The sequence below is a fragment of the Cnephaeus nilssonii genome (assembly GCF_951640355.1).
Source record: "Cnephaeus nilssonii genome assembly, chromosome: 23".
Classification (NCBI taxonomy): domain Eukaryota; kingdom Metazoa; phylum Chordata; class Mammalia; order Chiroptera; family Vespertilionidae; genus Cnephaeus; species Cnephaeus nilssonii.
In genome coordinates, this window is record NC_137094.1 from 5,048,073 (window position 1) to 5,075,937 (window position 27,865).

Here is a 27,865-nt window from a genome sequence, read left to right on the forward strand (position 1 = left end):
CCACTGCCCTAGAGAAAACATATATGAGAGAAAGAGACACTATTAAATATAGCCTAGAGGAGTCTAGGATCTTTTCTTTTTTAACTTTAGGTTAATATGAGATAGATCTTCCTCTGGTGACAATATGAGCTTTGGTGGATATAGGACCTATTGATCAATTTCAAAAGTAAGACCATTAAGACAAATGATCTTTTCTCTCCTTAGTCACAAAACATTTATAATATGATTAAAACAAGGCAGTCACATGACATTGCTTCTAATTTTGGCTCTTTGCAGTGCTGACCCAATGCTAGATGTATAACTCTAATTGGCCTGGCAAAGACCCCCCCACCAAAATTGTAATGAACTGTTGAAGGAAATAAAGCCAGATGACCGAATTTGGATCCAGAAGTCACAAATGGATATAAATAAAGTCTTTTCCAGGAAATTAAATTTCATAATTTTCTAATTAGCATAGTTTCTACAAACTTCCACTCCTCTTTTCATCTGAGTTGAACTTGAGGGAAGAAATATTTTCACTTACTTGGTATGAATCCTTTCAAGACCTGATTTAAATAAAGTTTTCATTCTCCACAAATGAAAAAACACACAAAAAAACTAAGGTACTCTTTGGCGTTTCTAGGCTTCAATAAATTGAATGAATTTTCACAAATATAAGTCCTCATTGAAAAATCTTAAGCAATATCTTACAGTTCAACTAAAAATTCTTATTTTTAAAGATTTGGTTGTAAAGTGGTAATACCCACAGAAGAGAAAATAGTGAACAAGAAAAACAATGAATGCATTAAATCAAAAGATAAGTGATATGCTCTCAAATATTCAGGAACAGCATTCTTTACCTTACCATAGAGTCCACATATTTTAAGTAAATTATTTAAGATCTATAATATAAAAATTATTTTTAAAATGTTAGTTTAGCCGTAACCGGTTTGGCTCAGTGGATAGCGCGTCGGCCTGTGGACTGAAGGGTCCCGGGTTTGATTCCGGTCAAGGGCATGTGCCTTGGTTGTGGGCACATCCCCAGAAGGAGGTGTGCAGGAGGCAGCGGATCAATGTTTCTCTCCCATCGATGTTTCTAACTCTCTATCCCTCTCCTTTCCTCTCTGTAAAAAATCAATAAAATATATCTTTTAAAAAAAATGTTAGTTTACCATCACTAAATTAGAAAACCACAGTCACATAATTCACTGGGCTTTCAAAATGCAGCTAACATAGCAAAACCATGTAATTATTTAATCTGGTATTATTTTTCCAGGAAAAACAGTCTAAGTATTCCCATAAGAGAAGTTAATAGATATGACAATTACAAAATATTGTTAATTACTAAAATCTTCTAGATATTGTCAATCAAAATGTCAAATGCCCAAATGTCAACAAAGGTGATTACATTTGTCATTGACTGCTTCAGGATTCTTCTTAAAAGGAAAAAGTAGGGAGAAACCAAGATGGCGGCATAGGTAAACACGTAACCTGCTGCCTTGCAGAACAATTTCAAAACTACAACTAAAAGACAAAACGGACATCATCCAGAACCACAGGAAGGCTGGCTGAGTGGAAATTCTACAACTAGAAGGGAAGAGAAAAGCACACTGAGACTCAGAGGAGCTGCGGAAGGCAGAGGTACGGAGGTGTTTGCGTGCGTGCGCGTGCGTGCGTGCGCTGGCAACTGAGTACGCAGCTGGCTTTCTCAATCAGGAGGGAGACAAAAGCTCCCGACTGCTCTGAACTCCAGTTCCAGGCGAGACTCTGGGGACCCAGACTCATACGGGGAGAAACTGGACTGTCTGGTAGTGGGCGAAACTTGAGGGCGGCTTTCTCTCAGAGGTGCTTGCACCAATTACCGCGGGACACTGAGAACCAGGGGCCTCTTAGGGCAGGGCTGACAGGAAGCCATAGCTGTTTGCCCTGCCCTGTGATCCCGCCCCACGAAGCCATAGCTGTTTGCTCTGCCATGAGACTCCACCCCATCCAAGCTGAGCGCAGAGGCTTTTGCATATGAATGGCCTGGTCCTTTGAATTTTAAACTTACCTAACAAACTGCAGCTGGGTCAGAGAAACCCAGAACATCCAAAAGAAGGCCCAAGGCCCCACAGCAGTTTGCATTGCTTCACAGCTGGGCCTCATCTGAGCACCTCCAAAACCCAAACAAAGAGGAGGAATCTGCAGATCTCTCTGTAGCTCCTGCTGGGTGGCCTCAGGCAGAGGCTAAATTAGCACCTCCTTGGAGATCCAAGAGCCAGTGCACCCAGGGATCAGAGTGGGACCATCCAGATTACGACTCCTCAGATCCATAAGGAACACACTCAGGGGGCAGACTCAGTGAGCACCAAAGCCCCACTGAAGCACGTCTTGTCTCATAAGGGTGTCTCCAGCACAGAAGTTCTCCCATAGTAGACACAGCTGATCCTCACAGCCAATTGGCCTGGAGGTCAGTTCCTCCCAGTGATACCAACAACAATCAAGGCTTAACTACAACAAGACTGTGCACACAGCCCACAAAGGGGTGCACCAAGAGTGTCCACACCTCAGGTAACTGGGGAGGCTGAGCCACTGGGCCCTATAGGACACCTAGCACACAAAGCCACTCTATCAACTCAGGGAAGCAGCCAAAATGCGGAGACAAAGAAACAGGTCACAAATGACAGAAATGGAGGAAAGCAAATGACTGGATATAGAGTTCAAAACCATGGTTATAAGGTTTTTCAAGAATTTTCTAGAAAAGGCCGATAAATTTAGGGAGACCCTCGAGGATATGAAAAAGGACCAACTAGAAATTAAGCATACACTGACTGAAATAAAGAATAATATACAGAGATCCAACAGCAGACTAGAGGATCGCAAGAATCAAGTCAAAGTTTTGAAATACAAAGAAGCAAAAAACACCCAACCGGAAAAGCAAAAAGAAAAAAGAATCCAAAAAGTTGAAGATAGTGTAAGGAGCCTCTGGGACAACTTCAAGTGTACCAATATCCGAATTATGGGGGTGTCAGAAGAAGAGAGAGAGCAAAATACTGAAAACCTATTTGAAGAAATAATGACTGAAAACTTCCCCCACCTGGTGAAAGAAATAGACTTACAAGTCCAGGAAGCGCACAGAACCCTGAACAAAAGGAATCCAAAGAGGACCACACCAAGACACATCATAATTAAAATTCCAAGAGCAAAAGACAAAGAATATTAAAAGCAGCAAGAGAAAAAGAGTTAGTTACTTACAAGGGAGCACCCATACGACTGTCAGCTGATTTCTCAACAGAAACTGCAGGCCAGACGGGAGTGGCAAGAAATATTCAAAGTGATGAATAGCAAGAACCTACAACCAAGATTACTCTACCCAGCAAAGCTATCATTCAGAATTGAAGAGCAGATAAAGAGCTTCACAGACAAGAAAAATGCTAAAGGAGTTCATCACCGCCAAACCAGTATTATATGAAATGCTGAAAGGTATCCTTTAAGATGAGGAAGAAGAAGAAAAAGGTAAAGATAAAAATTATGAAAAACAGATACATATCTATCAACAAGTGAATCTAAAAAGCTAGTGGAATAAAAACTCTGATGAACAGAATAAACTGGTGAATATAATAGAATCAGGGGGCATAGAAAGGGAGTGGACTGACAATACTCAGGGGGAAAGGGGTGTGGGGGGGTGCGGGAAGAGACTGGACAAAAATTGTACACCTATGGATGAGGACAGTGAGGGGGGTAAGGCCAGAGGGTGTGTGTGGGGGAACTGGATGGAGGGGAGTTATGGGGGGGGAAAAAAGGAACAATTGTAATAATCTGAACAATAAAGATTTATTTTAAAAAAAGGAAAATAAAGGGAAAAGTAATCATGATCTGTCAGTATTTTCTCTCTCTCTCTCTCTCACACACACACACACACACACACACACACACACACACACTGTCCTTCCTATATGGCTAATGAGGCTAAAAAAAACAGGAAGTCCTCAGGGATGGCAGGGAGGAGTGGTATAATGGCAAAAAGTTTCCATATCCAAACATGTTCAAGAGAAGGATCTCAAAAGTGTGTCAAAATTTAAGCACTCTCAAGCTATTAAAAGATTCAGAATTTTTAAATGATGTCTTTCTTTTGTTCAAGATGGTTCAGACATGATTTTTATTATTTATGGAGGTATAGTTGAGTAATGATGTAGTTCTTAAAAGAATATTATAAGTGAATTATTTCAAATGCATAAAACCCAAAAGTACTCTCTGGTTAAAGGAAATATAATTTCCCCTCAGGGAATGATTCCTAAATAAAGGAAAGCCTGTGTTCATGTGAATCCTAAAGGCCCCAAACGGGAGAGAATGCTCCAGAACAGTATCAAGACACAGACATATTCAGTGTACAATTATACAATGAAAACATCATCCTTGTAGAGGACACTTAAATCATATTAGAGCTTTAAAAAACAACTCAAAATTGAAAATTGACAGACTATCAATTATTCTTCCTCAAATAACTAAAAAATTGCAAAGACTACTTTGTAGCATTAAAACAATGTATTCTCTTATCCAATTACAATGGAATCAATGGGTAGCCATTTGGATTCAAAGACAACACTATATTCTCCTACATAACACACCTGTATTTCTCATGGAACAAGCAACAGTCAGCAACTACCCCGTCCCTTCTGCCTTCGATCCTTGAATACTCCACACACTGCCAACTCTCTCACGACTAGATTCTACCGAGGGAGTCTTGTTTGCAGACCAGGTAACACAAAACTTCTTTATACCTAATTTCTTTATAAAGGTTGGGGAGGGGGCACGTTTTTTTTGTATTAAATTACACTGAATTTAATTAGGCCTTCAGATAAGTTTTGACATTAAATGTAGATGTAAGACAGTGTAGCTAAAGTAAGATTTAGGAAAGTTTATTAGAGTACAGAGATCAAGATAAGACCCATGACTGGTCCCTGCGGATCCCCATTGAGGTCAGCGAGGTGCTGGGTTACCTTCCCGACAGTATTATCTTTCCGTTACGACGGCTTTGAAAAAAGAGAAGGTTCCATGCACATCAGCACCTCGGTTGCAAAAACAACGTAAAGCACATACATACCTTGCCAATGTGTCAGTAGGTTTCTATAAAAGCCGCCGGATTTCCTTGTAAACGTACCTAAACCACCATACCCACGTGTTACTCTTTTGCTACTACTCAGGTTCCCAGAGTTTTCCAGCCAAAAACCTATCCTCTTCCTTTCTACATTTTGCTAAAAATATTCTATCTTGTCCTTGGTAAGAAACACCATCATTTGGAGAAGCGCATTCACAAAACTCTTAGCCATCCCTGCAACAGATGCAGAATATGTCCACAATAGCAGGTACTCCACCTGCTTAAAACGAATTCCATCTTCCTGGAGGTCCTTAACGTCTCCTACTTAATACCGATAGATACTGTAGCCAGACTAGGAGAGGGAGCACCCTGACACATTGTTGACAGGCAGGTGTACATAAATGTGACAGGTCACCCCAGGAAATGACTGAGTGCCCCATCATCTCCTGGCCCTCACTGAGCAGGCACCTGGCACCTGTTTATCCGCCTCTTTGTTAACACAGTCAACACCAAAGAGGAAGAGACTTCTTGGAACATTCTCTCCTGCACAGAAGCTTCTGTTTGAACATGGCAGCACTTTCGGGAGAGGGATTTTCAATGTACTCCAGACGCACACAGCAACCTGGGGACAGGGCTGCCCAGGGAGGTCCCAGCGCCACGCAGCCACTGAGCACTTGAAATGTGGCTAGTCTGAATTCAGATAGACTGTGAGTTCAAATACACAGCGGGCTTTGTAGATTTAGTGTGAAAGAACGTAAAATGATCTCATTAGTAACTTTTAAAATTTGACATGAAAATAATATACATATAGGATGAAATCAAATGCTCGTAAAAATTAATTTCACTTGTTTCTTTTTTACTTCGCTATTTTGACTAGGAAACTTTAAATTGCTTATGTGGCTTTCCAAAGGACAGAACTGTAGACCTAGAGCAGTGGTCGGCAAATTCATTAGTCAACAGAGCCAAATAGCAACAGTACAACGATTGAAATTTCTTTTGAGAGCCACATTTTTTAAACTTAAACTTCTTCTAATGCCACTTCTTCAAAATAGACTAGCCCAGGCTGTGGTATTTTGTGGAAGAGCCACACTCAAGGGGCCAAAGAGCCGCATGTGGCTCGCGAGCCGCAGTTTGCTGACCACGAACCTAGAGCCTTGATTATAACAGCAAACAAGATCATTTGACATTTCCCAATTACAAATGCCATTTAAAAACCAAAAGAAGAAGCAGTATTTCTCCTTGTCTACCATTACATTGAGATAGCAATAAAAATAACTTAAGAAGACTATAAGAATAATCAGCAGAATCACTTTGCACTGATACCTTTTAAAGAAAGATGACCTCAAAAAGGCAAAAATAGCACAGGATGTAAAAACCACACCTCTTAAGGAAGATGTAAATACACAAACCAAGTTTTCCTAATAAAGTAGGTTTAAAAGCTGATTATCAGGTTGTCTTTAAAGTGAAAAGGATATTTGCAGCACCTGGCGACTCAGTAACAAAGCATACATGATTCTATCTCTTTATTATTCAAAGACCTTCAACCACAAACAAGGCATGAACACTATAAAAATGGAAAAAATTATCATAACCTAATTGTCTTTTTCAAAACCTAAAGAAAATAACTACAATAGTTTCCCTACAGCCGAGTAGGCTACCTTCAGTCTATACATTATGACATTAAAAAAGCACATTGTAAAATAAGTATTTCTAACCCACAGTTTTTTAAAAGTATGTTTTAAAAATATATGTTTGTTGATTTCAGAGAAGAAGGGAGAGGGAAAGAGAGATAGAAACATCCATGATGAGAGAGAATCATGGATCGGCTGCCTCCTGCACACCCCACACTGGGGATTGAGCCCGAAACCCGGGCTGATGCCCTGACCACCAGGAATCGAACCGTGACCTCCTGGTTCATAGGTATTTGATACTTACCACTGATACTTACCACTGAGCCACGCCAGCCCTGCTCAAAGTATTTGTGAAGTGAGAAATTCAACAACACATTCCCATGCGTGAACTATTTCTTCCTCTACTATAAAACATCACCTGCTTTGATTTAAAAATATTTAGGCCTCCAGGGCTCAGCGAAATGGGGGGTGGTGGGGGGAATAGATAGGAATGTGTTTCTGAATCTATGAAAATATGTTTTAAGGGGAGAAAGGAATACAGCTCAGTAAAGGATGGTATTCCGGTACTCAGAGGATGCCAAAGTTACTTCTAGAAAATTGTCACTGGGAATACAGTACAAAAAAATAAAAAAAAAATTCAGGGAATTAAGATGGATGAGTCCCCAGGGCTTCCACACCAGTTGATTAGATGACAGTTCCCATGGTGTCCTAACAAATTCATAGTCCAAAAAGGTCATAGTTGACTGTCAACTATTTATCCATTGGATGCTCATCAGCTGAATATAATCTCCAGGCTTCTATTTATGAGATGATACATTCCTTAGATACCTTTTCCTTGTGCATTTAAATGCCAAGCTCAATCACACTCCCCATGCAGTAAGCAGAAAGGATTGCACGTATTTTAAAGCAGGGAGTAGCTGGCGTGGCTGCGGTGCCCCTCCCGGGTGGAGAGGGCAGTGGGCAAAGCCCCGAGGACAATCCTTCACCACGGAAGTCACTCGCAAAGCCCCGCGTCCTCTAACATGAGCCAGCGGGTCCAGCGCCGGCCAGCATGTCCATTAGCATCCTATTTTTAGAGTGTTTGGAGCTGGTCTTGTAAAGTGCATTCCGCGACAGGACTAACTTGACTCGGGGAACACAATAAGCATCCTAAAGTCTTCATCTTTTTAAGCTTAGAAAGGAATTTTAAGCCTTTAAGCCCTTTTTTTTTTTTTCTCAATCTGAACTTTAAATCTGTTCAACACGCCAATTTAAAAAAGAAAGGTAATCCCGCGGGAGGACGGGAGGGGAGACACCAGGTGGCTCTGGACAACCCGAGGGCTGGGGGGCGGGGGGCAGGTAGGCAGGGGAAGCCGTGCCCGGGTGGCGGGCAGGGGCCGCGGCAGCAGATGGGGAGGAACAGGCGCCCGCAGCGCAGGCTCCGGGGGACCCGGGAGGAGCCACGTCTGCCGCCGGTCCCCTCGGGAGGGAGAAATTGGCGCGATGCGCAGGGGCAGACCGCACCGGCGCGAGGAAAACAGGGGAGCAGGGAGGGGGCGGAGGGGGGGGGGAACGGGGCTACACCTCACCCGGAGGGCAAGGGCGGCGCAGCCCGAGGAGCACGGCGCCGGGAGGAGCCAGGGGTTCCAGGAGGCTTTGCACCCCGAGAGCCGCGGGTGCCCTGCATCCCGCTCGCCCTCTCCTCACCTGGGAATTAGAGGCGAAAGCGGGGGTCTACCGCTGGGCGCCGGGGCTGTTCCCAGCCCCTCTCGCTGACATGGCGGCCGACGAGCTGTCACCGGGCTTGCTCGGGTCTCCCGCCGCTCGGGTGGAGGAGACACCTCTGCCTTCCCGCCCCGCCTCCCTCCGCTCACCCCTCCCGGCGGGGCCGCCCGCGACCGCGGAGCATAGAGCGCGAGCGGCTAGAGAGGACGCGCGGAGGGCGGACGACCATAGAGTGCGCAGCCTGGAAGGTCCGCCTCCTCGTCGGTCCACTCACAGTCCTCCAGCGTCAGCACCTGGCCGGAAGCGGAAGTGAGGGCAGAGCGAGGAGAGGTGGTGCGCTTGCGCGGTTTGTAGGGGCGGCTGCAGCCCGGCCTAGTCAGGTGGCGGGGCAAGCCTGCACGTGGGGCTCCCGGAGAGGAGGTGGCCGCTGTTGTAATGACTCCGGGTGACATTGGGGCAGACCCTAGAGTTTAAGGATGTGGGCCCCCATGGCGGGGCTCTCTCCGCGGCTGGCGCCGTCAGCCTTTTCCGGTGCTGCTCGCCTTTGCCTCTGGAGGCCCGGAGCGGGGAGATGGAAGGGCGTCCCGGCGAGGAACCGCCGTGGTGTGTCCGATGTTCGGCCGAAGCTGGCGCCCAGGGAGGGTTTCAAAGATCTGCCCCCCGGGGTGTCCAGGAGCCGCTTAGAGTCCAAGCGCTACATACTCAGTCCGAGCCTGGCCGAGACCATGGTGCCGTTCCTGCTGAAAAACGACGGCTGCGACCTCATCCTGGAAATCAATCCCGGTGAGTCCGTCGCGGACTGTCTTCTCGGATGTCCCTCGCTTCTGCGGACTTAACACTGCCCACCCGCGGGCTGCTGGGTGACTCAGGGCCCCTGCCACGGGGTCAGGACTCACCGCGCTGCGGAATGCTTCTGTAGCAGTTTGCACGTTCCAGAATGGTTGGACAGAACATGCTCGTCGATTCCACCGTCTCACCAAGATCGTTGCAATTCCCTCCCCCCAAAAAACTTTTATTTTACCCTTCCGTGAATCTAGAGACCATTAGCAGGATGCTGAGAACACTAGACTTAGAGACTTCTTAAAAAGTAACTTTTTAAGGCTCCATTTCCTATCATGAGGGATCAGTTCCATTTAGGATAGTTCACGATTAAATGGTAGGCCGGAGGCAACCTTTTTGTTTGGCGGCGCCCCCCCCCCCTTTTTTTTTTTTCTTGAGTGAAACATTGTGATTAGAGCGCAGGTGTTGCAATCTTGGACAGAATGGGTTCAAAGCCAAGTAGCACCACTTGCCGATGGTGAGCTCGGAGCCCGGTGACTGCCTCTAACCCCCAGCCCCCTTATATGTAAGTAAGGAGTGTAACGTCTCCTTTGGGAGTGACGTAAGAATTAAAATTAGGTAATACGTGTAAAACGACCGCTTTCTTTGATATTGGAAGAAATTGGTTTTTGTAAATAATCTTTTCGTTCTGTTCATATTCTAGGTCCTGGGATCCTGACTAGAGCATTACTTCAAAGAGGTGCCAGAGTGATTGCCCTTGAAAGTGACAAAGCTTTTATTCCACATTTGGAGGTAGATTTTTAGTTTCTAAAAATAACATGGTTCAAGCCACTGCCCTTGCCGTAGTTTAGGGAAGTAAAGTTAGACACACGATTGTTGTAGACTGACTTTTGGGGGCCAGGCCTTACATATGCTGTCATCCCCAGTGACTGGAACCTAGTAAGTGTGATTGTTGACGAGGTAAAAGGTCGGGGCTCTGAGATTTGGGTTCTGCTTCTCGCTCTGCTATAGACTAGTTTGGTGACTTTGAACAGAGTGTGTAACTGGTATTTCTAGGATTGTTTCCTCATCTTAGACTACGCCATGCTCCTGCTTTCTGTGAGCTTAGAATCTAATTGGAGCTCTAAGATCCAGTGAATGGGGCTGTATTAACTCTGGATTGAGAGGTTGAGGGGCAGGACAGACTTGGTATGGTCCGATACAGTTGCATGGACTGAAGGCATTACTCAAATGGATTTTCCAGTGAATTCTCTCTGTTATGTAGTAGACAGGATTACATAACAGTAACATGGAAATTTCTTGCATCATTGTCAGCCTGTTTGTTTTTTTCCTTTCTCCCCCTCCTTTACAAATCACTACATTCAGTTTAGGAAACTTACACTTGTCTATACCAACTTCATGAAACCAGGTAAAATCTAAAAGTGGTAGAATGAAAACAAAAGATTGTGAAATGGCTATCAAATGCAGCTGCTTTATTTATTAATAAAACTGTGTGCATTAGATGTTTGTTATTCTACAACAGATTGCTTTGAAAATAATTGAGGGTTTTAGCCCGGCTATTTAATTGGTTAAGAATCTGCTGGAATTTCAGAAACACGAAGAGAAAATATGAATTGTTCAAAGATTCAAGATCATGAAATATGATTTAGTACACATAGCTATCTATAATTTCAGTTTGAAAATTAAAAATAGGAGAGCTTTATCTTGATCGTTTATAAAAGGCTTACCAGTTTTTGCTCCGGTAAAGGTTTTTACTTTTTAAAAAAAATCGCCAGTCCCTTCTCTCAGCACTAGCTTGAACTCGGCCCCTAACTAATTAACCATCGTTATGAAGTGAAAAGCCATTCAAATAAAGTTTTGTTCGAATTCATGTATTTAAATAGAACCTTTGCACAGATGTTAAAGTGGTGCTCTTAGCAGACAATACCTCTAGCCTCCCAAAGGCTCTCCAGTGTGTTCCTAAAACCTGAAAGGATTTTAAAGGATGCTGCTTGCCCTGGCCAGTGTGCTCAGTGGTTAGAGGGCCAGCCCCCACACCAAAGGGTTGAGGGTTCGCTTCCCAGTCTAGGGCACATGCAGGAGGTAACCAGTTGATGTGGAAGGAAGGAAGGAGGGAGGGAGAGAAGGAAGGAAGGAAGGAAGGAAGGAAGGAAGGAAGGAAGGAAGGAAGGAAGGAAGGAAGGAAGATGCTTGACTGGAGTTTTATCTAACTTTAAGCTCCTCCCCTTCCCATTTCCCTGATAAAATTCTTGGGACTCCACATTAACAATGTTTCAAATAGGAACAGTTTGTTTTCCTATCTGGATGTCTAGAGATACACATGATACAGATTGTGTGCTATACTAATAAATCATGATATATCGCAGTGGTTCCCAATGTGGGCACACACCCCTCAGGGTGGGCAATTCGAGAATGAGTTATTAACTGAACTTTTTGCATTTCTTATGGTTCTAGGGGCCTCAACTACAGCATATAAATACATATTGTGACATGCATTTCAGTTCCCTATTATGTTTTGAAACTTTACTTGCTATTTTTTCATATCACTTCCTATTATCATTTTTTTAAAACAACTTCTTAGTGATTTCTTCTTTAGGACTTCAACTGTCCTTTTGTTCTTTATTTTTCTCTTTCATGGATGCCATGTTCTTTGGAAGCTGGTTTAGACCAAGTTCATGGCCTTTTAGGCTTCCTCCACGGGAATAGTTCACTGTTTGAATCATAAGAATTACATATCACAGGTGGGGCATCAGGATTTTAGAGATGCTTAGGTGGGGCATGGCCAAAAAAGGGTGGGAACACTGATATATCCTGTTTGAATTGTGGAAACTGCGGCTGAAGAGACGTCAGCTTTCGTGGTAAACTGTCTCATTTCAGCAGGGGTAGAGCACAGCCTTTTCAAATCTTTAAGACCTTTGGGCAAGGAAGGAATTTAAACTGTTTGACCTTAGTTTTTCCATATACAAATAGAGACGTGAATTCCCACCTGGAAAGGGTCTTGATGCAGTTTAAATAAGGTAAACTAATGTGCCTAATGGAATGAGCAGTAGAAACTCAAAGGTTATTGGTCTTTCCTGTCCTTTTTACTTCCTGTTTTTGAATTCTAAATGCAATCAAGTAGAGTTCTAAGATGTGATTTCACTATTATACAACTTGAATTATTCTGGAGTTTTGGCTATTATTGTGTCTGCATTATTGAATGGTAAATGACAGGTGCTAAACCAAAAATGTATAAAGTCCTAAAGTATATATTCTTTTTACATTACCATCAAATCAAAATTTATTAGCTTTCCTTAATTAGATTAAGATATGACTTGTGTAATTTGTGAGATTATTTTATTGTTATATTTAGTATAATTTGTCAGAGTTTAATTAGTTTTTAAGGTATGCGTTATATAAATGCTATTTTTCATAACACCACACACTTCTGGTTTTCTTCCTTCCCTTTTGGCTTAGTCTCAGCTTCTTGTCCTGTGTACTTGACCCTGGAGATCTCATTGGCATTCCTGGCTTTAATTACCTCCACCAGGCCAAATTCAAATTTACATCTTCAGTCTGGACCACGTCACTGACCTCCTCATTTAGATCTGCAACTTCCTACCTCACATCTCCACTTGGATCACCTAATAGGCATCTCAAAATTAACATGAACAAACATAAGATTTCCACCCCCAGTTTATTCCTTCCACTAGTCTTTTTCCAGGGACCCCCTGAAAATAATCATTGAAATGTAATAGATTTAGAAATGGAATAATACTTATAGGTTGAACTCAAATGCTTAAGAAAAATTAGGTTTTTAATTCATCACTTTTAAGTTGCAAATTTATTCAAATCGTGATAAATACCAATAGTCGTTTCTGTGCCTGAGAACCTAAATGCATATCAAAGCACATTGCCCTCTTCTAATTGATTTCTTGTAACTTCAAATTAAGTTTATGGAGTCTGTAGCTAATCCTTGCTCTCACTACTAAGTTCTCCAGGCTGCTGCAAGGTGAGCAGATCAGGGCAGTCAAAAGATGGAAGTGTGTTGGCTCTCTCCCTGTGGACAGGAGCTTTCCTTCTAGAGTTGCCTCTGTCTAGAAAAAGTAAACGAAGAATTAAGTGGAAAATGGACAGTGACCTCCACAATGAGCTAAGTTCATTTGGTGAGGGACTAATTAAACTCTTCAAGAAAAAAAGGAGTAATACTCTCTTGAATAATCTGCCTTTCATTTTAATATTTTTGTTGTTTTTCTCGACTGTGAACATCTTTGCATGACGCGCAGGTGGATTATAGCTCCATGAGCCCAGCTGTGGTCTCAGAGTCTTTGCCCTTGTGCCCAGGCTGCCACTTCTAAGGAATTAGCGATTAGTGTGAAGGGGCTTTTCGAAAAAATAACGAGGCTATTAAATAAAGTAAGAATAAGTAAGAATTTGTGGAAGGTGTTTTTTTAATTTGTACTTTCATTATTTTTCAGGCATTAATTCATTTGTATTAACTCTGTTAAATGTTAGGGTATAGTAGTACTGTTTTCGTTACATCTTTATTGAGGTGGTAATATTTCTTATAAGAATTGTTTTTTGAGCCCTGGCTGGTTTGGCTCTGTGGATAGAGCGTGAGCCCTCGTACTAAAGGGTCCTGGGTTCGATTACACCAAGGGCACGTACCTCTGTTGCGGGCTCAAAATCCTGGCCCTAGTTGGGGTGTGTGCAGAAGGCAACCAATCGATGTGTCTCACATCAATGTTTCTCTTTCTCTCTGTCTCTCCCCTTTCCTTCCACTCTCTAAAAATCAATGGAAAAATATCCTAGAGTGGGGATTAAAAAGACAAGAATTGCTTTTTGAAGTAGGTTTTTGCATTATTATAAATAACTAGTGGCCCGGTGCATGAAATTCATGCACTTGGGGGGGGTCCCTCCGCCTGGCCTGCGCCCTCTCGCAGTCGGGGAGCTCTTGGGGGATGTTTGACTGTGGCCGGAGAGGCTCCCGCCACTGCCATCGCACTCGCCAGCCATGAGCCCAGCTCAGGGCTTCTGGCTGAGTGGTGCTCCCCCTGTGGGAGCGCACTGACCACCAGGGGCAGGCAGCTCTTGCATTGAGCGTTTGCCCCCTGGTGGTCAGTGCACATCATAGTGACTGGTAGTTCCATCGTTGGGTTGATTTGCATATTAGCCTTTTATTATCTATACTAATAAAAGGGTAATATGCTAATTAGACTGGGTCGACCGGCCATCTTCCGGATGTCCAAATTCTGGACAAAGCCATGGTGATGGGGACTGAGGCAGAGGCAGTTAGGGGCGATCAGGTCGGCAGGGGAGAGCAGTTAGGGGCGAGATCAAGCTAGCAGGAGGTTAGGGGTGACCAGGCCTGTAGGGGAGGGCAGTTGGGGGCAACCAGGCTGACAGGGGAGGGCAGTTGGGGGCAACCAGGCCGACAGGGGAGGGCAGTTGGGGGCAACCAGGCTGGTAGGGGAGAGCAGTTGGGGGCGAGATCAGGCCAGCAGGGGAGGGCAGTTGGGGGTGAACTGGCCTGCAGGGGAGGGCAGTTGGGGCAACTGGGCCAGCAGGGGAGGGCCGTTGGGGGTGACCAGGCTGGCAAGGGAGGGCAGTTGGGGGTGAACTGGGCTGCAGGGGAGGGCCGTTGGGGGCAAGATCAGGTCGGCAGGGGAGGGCCGTTGGGGGCGACCAGGTTGGCAGGGAAGGGCAGTTGGGGGCACTAGGCAGGCAGGCTGGTGAGTAGGTGAGTGGTTAGGAGCCAGTGGTCCTGGATTGTGAGAGGGATGTCTGACTGCCAGTTTCGGACATCCCTTGAGGGGTACCGGATTGGAGAGGGTGCAGGCTGGGCTGAGGGACAGTCCCTCACCTCACCTCCCCCCCCCCCCGCCCCTGTGTATGAGTGTCATGCACCGGGCCTCTAGTATAGGATAATATTGCATAACACTGAATGAAATATTAACATTTTATCTGTTTCTCTTTAGTCCCTAGGAAAAAAGCTGGGTGGGAAACTACATGTGCTCCACAGTGACTTCTTCAAACTGGACCCTAGGAGTTTTGGAGTAATAAAACCTGTTGTGAATTCAAAGTTGCTTTTTCAAAAATTTGGAATAGAAACACTTCCTTGGTCGAAAGGTAATTGTTGTAATTTACTAAAACAAATACCTTATAATTGGCAGCTATCTCTAGCAGTGCACCTGCTTTGTTGATGAGATTTGTGTGCAATATGTCTTGTACAATTTATGCTTACATGCTGTTAAGCTGATTTTTTTAAAATCCTCATCTGAGGACATTTTTCCATTAATTTATTTTTATTTTTTATTATTATTTTTTTTTTAGAGAGAGAGTGGAAGAGAGAGGGAAAGACAGAGAGAAATATCAATGTGAGAGAAACATATCGATTGGTTGCCTCCTGCATGCTCCCTGACCAGGGCCCGGGCCTGGGAGCAGCCTACAACTGAGGTATGTGCCCTTGATACATAGTGGCTGCCCTATTTTATACACCTTGACCAGAATCGAACCCGGGACCTTTGGGTTCGCAGGCTGACGCTCTAACACTGAGCCAAACCGGCTAGGACTCTTAAGTTGACTATTGCTTTCCCATCACCTAGACACAAGTAATCTGAGCAGTTGTGCCAAGGCCAAGTTCCATATCATGGAAACATGTTGAGGCTTAGTTTTAATTGAAATAAAATTTATATAGTTTGTTAACTTAGTTTGACTCAACAAACTATAGTCACGGAAAAAAAGTGTTAAGAATTTATTCAAATATTTTTGCTTGTATACTTAACAGGTATCCCTTTGAAAGTTGTTGGAATCTTCCCAACTAAAAATGAGAAAAAGATGATTTGGAAAGTTTTACATGACATATATTCCTGTACTTCTATATATAGATATGGACGAGTACAACTAAATTTGTTTTTTAATGAACTGGAATCCCAGGTAAGTTTCTAACAAGTACTTGACTAATATTTTATCTTAAAATAGTTCTGTAATTTTTCTCTAGTCTTACTCTGTGTGATTTAATGTTATTTGGGGCTCATGACATAAATTTTACCATTTTAACTAATTTTAAGTGTGCAGTTCAGTGGCATTAAGTTACCACCATCTATGTCTTCTCAGAACTTTTTCATCATTCCATATTGGAGCTCTGTGCCCATTTAACGCCAACTCCACATTTTCCCCTCCCGTGAGCCCCAGCTATCATTCTACATTGTCTCTATGAATTTGACTATTCTAGGTACCTCGTATAGTTGGGATTATACAATATTTCACTTATTGTCTGAATTATTTCCCTTAGTAATGTCTTTAGGGTTCATTCAAGTTGTAGCATGTGTTGGAATTTCATTCCTTTTTAAGACGAATAATATTCCATTGTGTGTGTGTACACACACACACACACACACACACACACACCATCTTTTGTTTATCCATTCATCTATAAGTGGACACTTGGGTTGCTTCCACTTTTTGGTTGTTGTGAATAATGCAGTGAACATCGGTGTGCAAATATCTCTTTGAGTCCCTGTTTTCAATTATTTTAGGTATATATCGAGAAGTGAAATTGCTGAATCATATGCTAATTCTATTTTTAATTTTTTGAGGAGCCACCATACTGTTTTTCATATTTTATATACCTATTTTTATATACCATCAGCAATGCACAAGTGTTCTAATTTCTCCACATTTCAACGCTTGTTGTTTTCTGGTGTTTTTTTTTTAAATAATATCCATTGTAATGATTTAAAGTGATACCTCATTGATGTTTTGAATTTCCATTTTCCTAAATGATTAGTGATGATAAGCATCTTTTTTTGTAGTTACAGATAATTTGTATTTGGAGTATTATGTGATTTGCAAGTATTTTCTCCTGTTTTATGGGATGCCTTTTTGCATTGTTATGGTATCTTTTGATTGAGTCCCAAAGTTTGTAATTTTGATGATGTCCAGTTTGTCTTTTATTGTTGTTGCCTTTGCCTTGGTGTCATATCTTGTTGCCTAATCTAATGTCATGAAGCTTTTCCTCTATGTTTTCTTCTAAGAGTTTTATAGTTTTAGCTCTTATGTTTAGGTCTTTGATCCATTTTGAATTACCCTTTTTATATGATTTTACTTAAGGGTCCAGCTTCATTCTTTTTCATAAGGACATGCAATTTTCCCAGCACCTTTGTTGAAACACTGACCTTTCCCCATTGGTACCCTTGTTGAAAATCACTTATATGCATGAGGGCCTATTTCTGATCTGTTTTATTCCATTGTTCTATATGTTGGTCTTTATGCCAGTACCACACTGTTTTGATTACTGTAACTTTGTAGTAAGTTTTGAAATCAGGAATTGTGAGTCCTCTCGGCTTTTTCTTTTTAGAGATTGTTTAGGCCATTTGGTGTCTCATGAGATTCCATATAAATTTTAGGGTGAATTTTTAATTTCTGCAAAAACACATCTTTGGGATTTTGATAGGGAATGCATTCAGTCTGATGATTACTTTTGTGGTATTGATACCTTAACAATATTAAGTCTTTCAAGCCATTAACACAGGATGTCTTTTTATGTGTGTGTGTTTTTTAAAATTTTTTCAGCATGTTGTGTAGTTTTCAGTGTAAGTGGAATTGTTTTCTTAATTTCCTGTTCAGATTGTTCATTGTTAGTGTATTGTGTATTGCTGATTTTTGTGTGTTGATTTTGTATCCTGTAACTTTGCCAAATTCCTTTATTCTAACAGTTTTTGTGTGTGTGGAATTTTTACGGTTGTAGACTCTACTTTTAATTCACTGATATAGAAGGTCCTCCTGAAGTCCTTGATGATAATGTTTTTCTGCCCAGAATGCCTCCTGTTATTAATCTTTTAATCCACTGTAACGGGCAATATTTATTTGTATGGAACAGAGCTGTGGTTAGGATAGTGGGGCAAGAAATGAAGGGATGCTTTATTGACCACTGACTATCTGTGGAGGAGAGTAGGGATCAGGGCGAGCAGGGGGTCTCGGGACCTTGAAGCTGTACATATAGTGTACAGGAAAGGATGAAAGGAGGAGAAATAGGAAATGCCTTTTCAGTTTCCGTTTTGTGGCTAGAATGTCCTAATGCTTCTTTTACCATGGATCTTTTCACACGAGGTTTCCTCTCTCAGGTATCTTTCAAGTGTCAATCTAAACAATCTTGACTCAAAATTTAATAGCCCACCTGGCACATATTCCTAACATACCTGTCCTTCTCCATAAAACATTTTTGTTTATTTTTTCTTTAATGAGATTTTGCAATCTCCATTGTGTTCTATTTAAACTGTCCATGATAATATAGTTCAATATGAAAATTTAAAAGTCCTTCTCTTCTTTGAAATGGTTACAGTTAAGATTTTATGTTCTATTTTTCTTTACTTTCTAGAGACTATCAAGGTATTACTGTTAAGACAACATTTGGTTTTGATTGATTGTAGTTTTGTATAACAAGTACATTCTATTTTCCTCCTCCTAGAGGATGATGGCGAACCCCCTGAACCCTAACCTGTACTACGCATTAAGTGTGCTCTGGCAAGTAGCTTATGATGTGAAGCTTCTGCATATGGTGAGTAGAGCCCTTGTAAATCTCAACAGGCAGGGGAAAAAAACAAGACACTAATAAAAAAATTTCAGCAGGGAGCTGGATTGTTTTCAGAGAGCTTACATGTTAGTGAACAGTGAATGGAGAAAAATTCAAGATTACTTTTATTATTTTTTCCAACTGTGGAATATATTTCTCTTTTTTTAGTATGTTTTTATTGATTTTTAGAAAGAGAGGAAGGGAGAGGGATAGAAACATTGATCAGAGAAACATCATTGATCGGCTGCCTCTTGCATGCCCCCTACTGGGGATTGAGCCCTGTCTGGGAATTGAACCAGTGACCTTTTAGTTCATAGGTCGATGCTCAACCACTGAGCCACAGCGGCTGGGCTGTGGGATATACTTTGTCCTGTTGTCTTTTTGTCAGAAATATTTATGTTTTTCTTTGATTATAAAAATAATGTATGTTCATTTTAAGACTGTAAGACATGTAAAAGAACAAAAGAGAAGAATAAAACAAAATCACTACAGTTCTACCATCCAGGGGTCACTATTGTTGACATTTGTGGCATATTTTTACTCTTTTATTTTTTCTATGATTTGTTTTCTTTATATAGTGAAGATTATATTATTTTGTATCTTATTTTCTTTTCACTTAATAGCAAATACTTAATTATAAGTTTTTTCCCTTGTCACTGAACTTTTTAAGTTTTTAATGGCTACTGTGACACTTCATTACAGAGCATCCCTGCCCCCTTGTTTTTTTTTTAGTTTATTTCCTTAGGCAAAATCAGAATTGTATGATGTGAGCCACACGTGCAATTTTACATTTTTAAGTAGCCACATTATAACAAGTCAAAAAGAGACAGGTAAATAATTTAAATATTTTATTTAACCTCAATTCAAAAGATCATTTTAGTGTGTAATCAATATTTTAGAATTTTTATTACATAATTTACATTGTGTGTGTGTGTGTTTGTATGTGTGTATTAGGCCTTTGAAATCCAGTGTGTATTTTATAGCATCTCAATTCAAACTGGACTCATTCTAAGTGTTCAATGGCCCTGTGGCTAGTGGCTACCATACTTAATACCTGGACCCTAGAGTGTTAGAAAAATTAATAAATGCTATTTCTTTCACACCATAATTTGTACATTTTTTATGTTAGTAGATAGGGTGTAGAACAAGTGTATTTTACATGATACGTGTTTACATATTTTATGAGCCCTCGTTCTTCCAAGGATTTAGTGGTTTAACCTTTAACTTTTGCAGCGTGTCTTTGTGGAGTCCCTTCATTGATTTTGTCCAGGAAGACATGAAGCCCTTTAATGTGCATACTTAGTTGTTAGAAGATTATTTCGTTTGATTTTAGCTTTGGTTCCAATTCTGCTTTTTCCCTCCAAAGCGTCTGGGATTCTTAGGTTGCATCTCTGTTCTTTGTCTTTTGTGTCAGTCAATGCTCTCACCGTTTTTCTATATTCCCAGAAATCTTTTCACCTTTAGCCTCCATTGCACTGACCCTGCCTTCTGTCTGCACTGTATGTTGTCATCTTGGTATGGAGTTCGTGGTTTCTCTGAAGTCTTTCTTACCCCGAGTGTCTCCTTTCCTTCTGTGGGCTTTTCCTCGCAGCCACTTCTGTCCTTGTGGCTTTCCACGCGTTTCTTCATCCAGGCTCCCTGAAGACGTTAGCGTTCAGGGGCCCTAGGTAGCGTTTTGCCATTTAGTAACCTCCAGGAAAAGAGGTCTTTGTGAACCCAGCACTTCAAACATTTGTCCATTGAATATCGGTAACCGGAGGGCCAGTTGTGGAACTCAGTTCCCAGGTCTTTCAGGTTTCCTCTCCTGTGGCTTGGTAGATGGGGGTGCGGTCTCCTCTGTACCCAGTGCAGTGAATAGGCCTGAGTCGGGGGAACTGCGGGGCCCACTGCACGCCGCGGCTGCTCTGCCTTCCTCCATTTAGTGACCTGCCTGGAACTGCTAGAATTTTACAGATGAGCAGCAATTGAATTTTCCTTCCACTTCAGTTGCCACTTTTTTGACAACACCCTTTCAAATCGGTATTGTAAGTTTTAGCCTTCAAGTCTTTGTCAGATCCTGTTTTAAACCACTCTTATTTTGGAATTTAATCTGTGTGTGTATGTGTATCTTTTTATAATAAATTTTTGGTTGGGTCATCTTTTAAAATTATTTCACATACAAATTTGTACGTACAAAAGTTAGATACAAAAAAGTAATGACCTTTTTTCAGTTGATGGAAGTATCTTGTGTATCTCCTAACATGTTCCAACATATTCAGATGATTTTGAATAATGGGCTTTTCCACTAAGGTAGAACAAAAATATCCTTAATATGACCTGATAACACCTAAACTTATTGTGACTCTAATATCGAAATGTTGGTTATTAAAAATTATAACTTGAGAACCTATTTATGTAATAATATTAAGGGTAACTTTCTTTTGTCTAAATAAGTTATAGAGTAACCAATATTGGGATTGACCTTTGATTTTCCTTTTTCTTTTTTTAAAATATCTTTATTTTATTATGCTTTCTTTCTTATTGCTTTTAGAGAGAGGGAGGATGGGAGAAAGAGAAACATTGATATGAGAGAGAAACATTAATTGGTTGCCTCTGGCACATGCCCCAACTGGGGATCAAACCTGCAACCTGGGGTATGTGCCCTGGGGAATGGAACGTGCCACCTTGTCATGTACAGTGTGGTGGACCACACTCTGACCAGCCGAGCCACATCAGCCAGGACTGAGTCTCCTTTTCTTTATCCAAAAAAAAAAAAAAAAGAGAGAGAGAGAGAGAGAGGTATGTGAATTAACTGTTGCATGTTTTTCCTTAAACCAATTAGTTTGGTGATTAGGGTTTATTCCGTTGCTTAGGAAAAACATTTCTAAAAGTAGCAATAATTTGAGACACTTTGACCAAAGAGCACTAAAAGAAATGTTTTCATTTAACTTCCCTCCAGGAACCTTGTTCATCATTTGACATAAGCAGTCAAAGTGGGCAGCAGGAAAAGCCACAGTGTAAGGTAAGAATAAAGGAATACCTTTCCCTCTTCCCTCTAAGTGGAACATCCTTGGTTTTCGTTAAGATTATCTGGCATTCTGTATTTATTTAAATTTTAGAATATCTAGAAATGTTCTTTACACATATCTTGTTGCTTTTAGTACGTTTAAATTACTTTGGAAGAGATTTGCATTTCTCAGCTATTTATACAGAGGATGCTCTCATGGTAATAGACTTACGCAGAATCTGACTTCCACTTTTATCTCTTTTGAAATGAAGATACATCTCAAATTTGGAAAATGTAATCATTTTACTATTCATCTAATTTGGTAAACTAAAAACAAAATTTTATACTTTATTAATCAGAAATTTGTAATATTGCTGCTTGTAATGGTTGCATTTACCAACAGGTACATCTGTTTCTTACCCAGGAGGTGGGCCTTTTATTATATTAGTTTTTTTCCCTTTCTAAAGAACCAAAGTGATGATGTTATAAAGTAATCTTCCATTTACTTTATATCAAGACTAGAGGCCCTGTTCACGAAATTCGTGCATGAGGGGTGGAGAGCGGGGGGATGTCCCTCAGCCCAGCCTGCACCCTCTCCAATCTGGGACCCCTCAAGGGATGTCCAATTGCCAGTTTAGGCCCGATCCCAGTCGGACATCCCTCTCAAAATCAAGGCCTGCTGGCTCCCAACCGCTCGCCTGTCTGCCTGTCTAATTGCCCCCTAACCGCTTCTGCCTGCCAGCCTGATCACCCTGTAGCCACTCCCCTGCCAGCCTGATAGACGCCTAACTGCTCCCCTGCCAGCCCATTTGCCCCTAACTGCCCTCCCCTGCCGGCCTGGTCACCTCTAACTGCCCTCCCCTGCTGGCCTGGTTGCCCCTAACTGTCCTACCCTGCAGGCCTGGTTGCCCCCAACTGCCTTCCCCTGCAGGCCTGGTCACCCCTAACTGTCCTCCCCTGCCAGCCTGGTCGCCCCTAACTGACCTCCCCTGCTGGCCTGTTCACCCCTAACTTCCCTCCCTTGCCAGCCTGGTCGCCCCTAACTGCCCTCCCCTGCAGGCCCAATTGCCCCTAAATGTCCTCCCCTTCTGGCCTGGTCCCCCCCAACTGCCCTCCCCTTCAGGCCTGATCGCCCCCAACTTCCCTCCCTTGCAGGCCTGGTCGCCCCCAACTGCTCTCCCCTGCAGGCCTGGTCCCTCCCAACTGTTCTCCTCTGCAGGCCTGGTCCCTCCCAACTGCCCTCCCCTGCAGGCCTGGTTTCCCTCAACTGCCCTCCCCTGCAGGCCTGGTTGCCCTAACTGCCCTTTCCTGCAGGCCTGGTTGCTCCCAACTGCCCTCTCCTGCAGGCCTGGTTCCCCCCAATTGCCCTCCTCTGCCATCCTGGTAGCCCCCAACTGCCCTCCTCTGCAGGCCTGGTCGCTCCCAACTGCCCTTCCCTGCAGGCATGGTCCCCCCCCAACTGCCCTCCCCTGCCGGCCTGGTCTCCCTTGACTGCCCTCCCCTACCAGCCTGGTCTCCTCTAACTGCTCTCCCCTGCAGGCCTGATAGCCCGCAACTGCCCTCCCTTGCAGGCCTGGTCTCTCCTGACTGTCCTCCCCTGCTGGCCTGATCGCCCACAACTGCCCTCCCCTGCTGGCCATCTGTGTCCACATGGGGGCGGCCATCTTTGACCACATGGGGGCGACCATGTTGTGTGTTGGAGTGATGGTCAATTTGCATATTACCTCTTTATTATATAGGATATATAAAATAAATAAATGATCACTACCTAATATATGAGATTTCCTAGAGAAATATAAGGCTCCTTCTGAGTTATAATTTTAGGGGGAAAATACGTCTTAAACTTACATTAAGTCATATATCGTTTTCATTTTAATCAGTGTAATATTGTATACTGGAGCAGGCTGGCAAACTTTTCCTGTAAAGGGCCAGTTGGTAAAATTTTATGCTTTTAAGCCACATATAATCTCTGTCATGTGTTCTTTGTTTTTTGCCTTTTTAAAAAAAAACACACCATCCTTTGCAAATGTGAAAGCCATTTTTAGCTCCAGATTATACAAAAAGATGCAGGCTAACAGCTGTGGACCACAGCTTGCTAACCCCATATTTTAAAAAGTATCCAATTAAAAATTATATGTCAGTAGTATTTTTTTATTCTTAGGATCTGGTGTTGTGCTTCAAATACAGAAGACTCACTACATGTTTGGGATTGATTTTTACCCTATTTACAAGTTAATAACCTATTACTCTTTATGAATGGTGGCCAAAGACTCAGACTCCTGGATTAGACAAAGGGTTTCATTTGCTCCCAGTCCCACGAGGGTGTGAGGTGGCAGGGTTGGATGGTGTGCATGCAGAGGGTTTGCATTGCAGCTGAGGAACAACATAGAGCTGAGGGAACCCACCTGTTTTGCGGCAAACATTAAGCAAGCCTGCTTTTGTCCCCGAGAGAGGTGTTCCTCATCCCTCACAGTGGCTCACTGCAGACAACCTTGAGAACTGGCCCAGGGAAAGAGCGCTTAGGGCCTTGCATTCTTGGCAAAGCTGCTAAGAATTGTCCAAGTGGGACATTTAGGGTCTGGCAGTTGAATGAGTAAGTGAACAATGTCTTGCTCTGGCAATATTTTATAACTAACACAATTTATTTTGCCTCCTTTCCAGGAATCATTAGAACAGCAAATACAACAAAACCTGTGTCTTATTCAATTGACTCCTCATAAAAATTTATTTTCACAACATTTAACATCTGTTAACTATGATGTATTTTTTCACATGACAAAGCAGTGTTTTTTGAAGCGCCAAGGCAAGCTAATCGACCACTTACCGTAAGTAAGAAGAATAAAAGCAAGTGCGAAAGTAGCAATTTAATGTGAGAATTATACTTTCATGCTAGAGGTCCAATTTTTATATTTTTTGTATCTTGATTAACAGAGTGAGGTACCATGTTTTCACTCATCTGTTTCTCCAAAATACTTCCTCCTGCCTGGCACACGTTTTGAGAAAAGTATAATTATATTTTCCATGAAATCTCCTGAGTTAATTATTTCCTTCTTGGATTAACCTTCATGAAGAAGTAGTTGCTTGCCACTGGCTGGGATGGAGAAAGTTGGCATGATTGATGGCATACCCACCATCTACCTTGGCATTGCCCATTTAAAAAAATATATATATTTTTATTGATTTCAGAGAGGAAGGGAGATGGAGATAGAGATAGAAACATCAATGATGAGAAAGAATCATTGATCGGCTGCCTTCTGCATGCCCCCTACTGGGGATCGAGCACACAAGCTGGGCATGTGCCCTTGACTGGAATCAAACCTGGGACCCTTCAGTCCACAGTTCGACGATCTATCCACTGAGCCAAACCAGCTGGGGCTACATTGCCTGTTCTTATTGGTCCTGTTTCCTAACCAGAGTAGGGATGGATCATTGTACCACCCTGATTTCCCTGACCTGAACCAAAATTTTTGTTTCTATGTAAAGCTTGGTAAATGAGTTATTATCTCATTTGTATCCACATAAGTATAATTTTTGTATAGGGCTGATGTGTACAGTTTTGTGAGTTATGCATTACATCTTGTAACCAGCAGCCCATGTCCATTTCAGAGTATTGTCAGGATGAGCAAATGTTAATAATCATTTAAATTAGTTTGATCAGAAATACAAAAACATTTAATTAATTTGATCATCATTAAATATGTAACTGAATAAGCTGTTAGTTGAACAAGATTTATGTAAAAATAAACATTAAAAATGGCAATGGTTGTTTGGGGGGATGGAGGGATAGGATGGAGGGGGATCAATGGGGAACAAATGGAGGACAACTATAATACTTTCAACAATAAAGATAAAAATTAATAAAGTCAGTCATCTAGCCACACTCACCAAATATATATACTAGAGGCCCAATGCACGAATTTCATGCAAGGAGCTCGACCCTTGCAGCCATGGCGGCTTGCCTCAGATTTCGCTGCCGCGGCAGCTTTCCTCGGCCCTTGCAGCCCCGGCTTTGTGCGGAAGGTCGTCTGGCTGTCTGGTCTAATTAGCATATTATGCTTTTATTATTAAGGAACAAATATGGTAAACTGTGGTGCTAAGTGTTCAAAATTCCCTTTGAGATCTCTGAGAATTGAAAGCATATTTCCATCTGTGATGAGGATTCCATTAAAAATGAAAAAGTATTGGAAATATTTTCTGCCAAAATATTTTATTGCAGTTGTTTACCTCTTATTGTCAGAGATTCATTGATGGTTTCTTGATAGGCTACTACATAAGGCAGTTTTCTGCTTTATATTCACCAGTAATCTATATATATAAAAGGCTAATATGCTAATTGTCCATCCAGGTAATTATGTCACATACCAATGCCTGGCTTCCTCTCCATAGCAATGACTAGCCTTGCAATTTCTTCAGCCCAGGAACACGACTTGCTTTATAGCCGGGTGGAAACATTTCACAATTTAACCAAATGTCTGTGAAGCGTTTTCCCATGCCTCATCTCATTTGATCCTCACAGAAGTCCTGGAGTAGGTAGATAGGAGACTTGGTGGAATCCTATTTTTTTTTCATTAGCTGGAAAACAGATTTAGAAAGTTTAGAAACTTGACCCAACTGAAAAGAAGTAAGACATTGTGGACCTTGAAAATGACTAGGTTTTCTCACTGCACAGAATATCGTCAAACACTGCTGCAGTTAAATATTTTACCCTTAGTTCTGCCTGCGTGATCTACAATGATAATATGCTTCGTGCTGATGTTTACTGCTGTGTTGTTGACAATTACCTGAAAAAGAAGTTGGGGTGCTTCAATGGGCTAGAAAAAGTTTAGCTAAATCAGAAAGCAGGTCTAATTAAGAAAGGTTATTCTATATCTATAAAAGACTACGTTGACTTGTGTATGGGTGATACATATAAAGCTCTTGCTGGCGCCAATCACACACGTGTTTCCATCTGTCATTGTTGATCGTGAATTTGGTTGAGACTTCTATAGAGAAAGGGCAAATAGTGATATTAAAATATTTCTTCTTCTAGTTCATTTCCTTTCAGTGTGCATGAATTCGTGCACCAGGTCACTAGTTGTTAAATAAAAATGTGAAAGGTATTCCCTTTGAAACTAAAAGGGAAACCTTTTAGTATTCAGACAGCAGAGTTTTACATGAAGCTAAATGGAGTTAAAAATATTTTTGCAAAGAAAGTTAAAGGATGAAGAGGTAGAAAATGATTTTTTAAATGTTAAACTGGAATTTTATGTAGGAATTGATTAGAACATGTTAACACCTATATCTGCCATGAAACTTTAGGAATAAACATAGTTAAAGCTATATATTATATGCAAGCTCTTAAACTAAATAAGATTAACTACATATAGTAAGATAGACATTTTAAATTGGGCTTGGAAGCCACTTCTAATCTATATTAACTAACAGTTGTTATGAAAAAGATTTAACAATTTACTTTGAATTTTTTTTATTTTTTTTTTGCAGTTCATTGAGTCCAATTGATGCAATGGACATATTGAAGGAAATAAATCAAGATAAAACAATAAAAATAATAGACATGTATCCTTCAGACTTTAAATGCCTTTTTGAAACTATAGAATGTTCCAAAGATCACACCTGTAAGTGGCTATATGATGACTTCATGGAAGATGTAATCGTATAGGAAACTGGACTGCCAAGACAGTAGCTGGAGCCGTTTATTTTATTTGGAAATTATAAAGCAATTGAAAAAGAACTAAGTTTTTAAAGCTCACAGTGTTTCAACAGAAGGTAACTATTCTTGCTTTTCACAAACAAGGCAGATAATTTCTTCTGAGGTTGATATCATTAGTACATTGGATAAAACAATGGCTGCTATTTTATTTACAACTGAATAAAATGAAAACTCCACTTAATTGTGGATTTGATCAGCTTAGATTTGTTTGTTTTAAATTCCTATCTACTGTCAACATACTGGTAGTTGTATGGAATTACCAGATGAAATTTACTTTTAAAAATCCTGTTAGTCAAATACTTACATTGCATTACTGTAAATATTCCACTTTCACTGTTGATTTTTGCATCCTCTGGGGGCAAAGTGTTCATTTTTAAAATGAGAAAGTAAATTAAACTGATTTAAATAGTTTGTTTTATTTTTCATTTTGCTGAAAGGATTAACA

General features: G+C 41.5%; 2 protein-coding genes across 2 annotated transcripts in view; one reads left to right on the forward strand and one right to left on the reverse strand.

Moving 5' to 3' along the window:
- The window catches only part of CNST (consortin, connexin sorting protein), an 84,909-nt gene extending 76,307 nt beyond the window's left edge, over positions 1 to 8,602 (reverse strand). Inside the window, exon 1 of the mRNA XM_079763806.1 lies at positions 8,374 to 8,602. The gene's annotated coding sequence lies outside the window, so the exon portion shown is untranslated. The remainder of the gene's footprint in view (positions 1 to 8,373) is intronic.
- A 122-nt stretch (positions 8,603 to 8,724) lies between these two features.
- Positions 8,725 to 27,828, forward strand: TFB2M (transcription factor B2, mitochondrial). Its single transcript, XM_079763812.1, has 8 exons — positions 8,725 to 9,174; positions 9,875 to 9,963; positions 15,129 to 15,279; positions 15,938 to 16,086; positions 18,620 to 18,709; positions 21,663 to 21,725; positions 24,372 to 24,535; positions 27,192 to 27,828. Exons 1-8 carry the CDS (start codon positions 8,868 to 8,870, stop codon positions 27,367 to 27,369), a joined length of 1,191 nt encoding a protein of 396 aa, XP_079619938.1. The 5' UTR covers positions 8,725 to 8,867; the 3' UTR covers positions 27,370 to 27,828.
- The last annotated feature ends 37 nt before the right edge of the window (positions 27,829 to 27,865 follow it).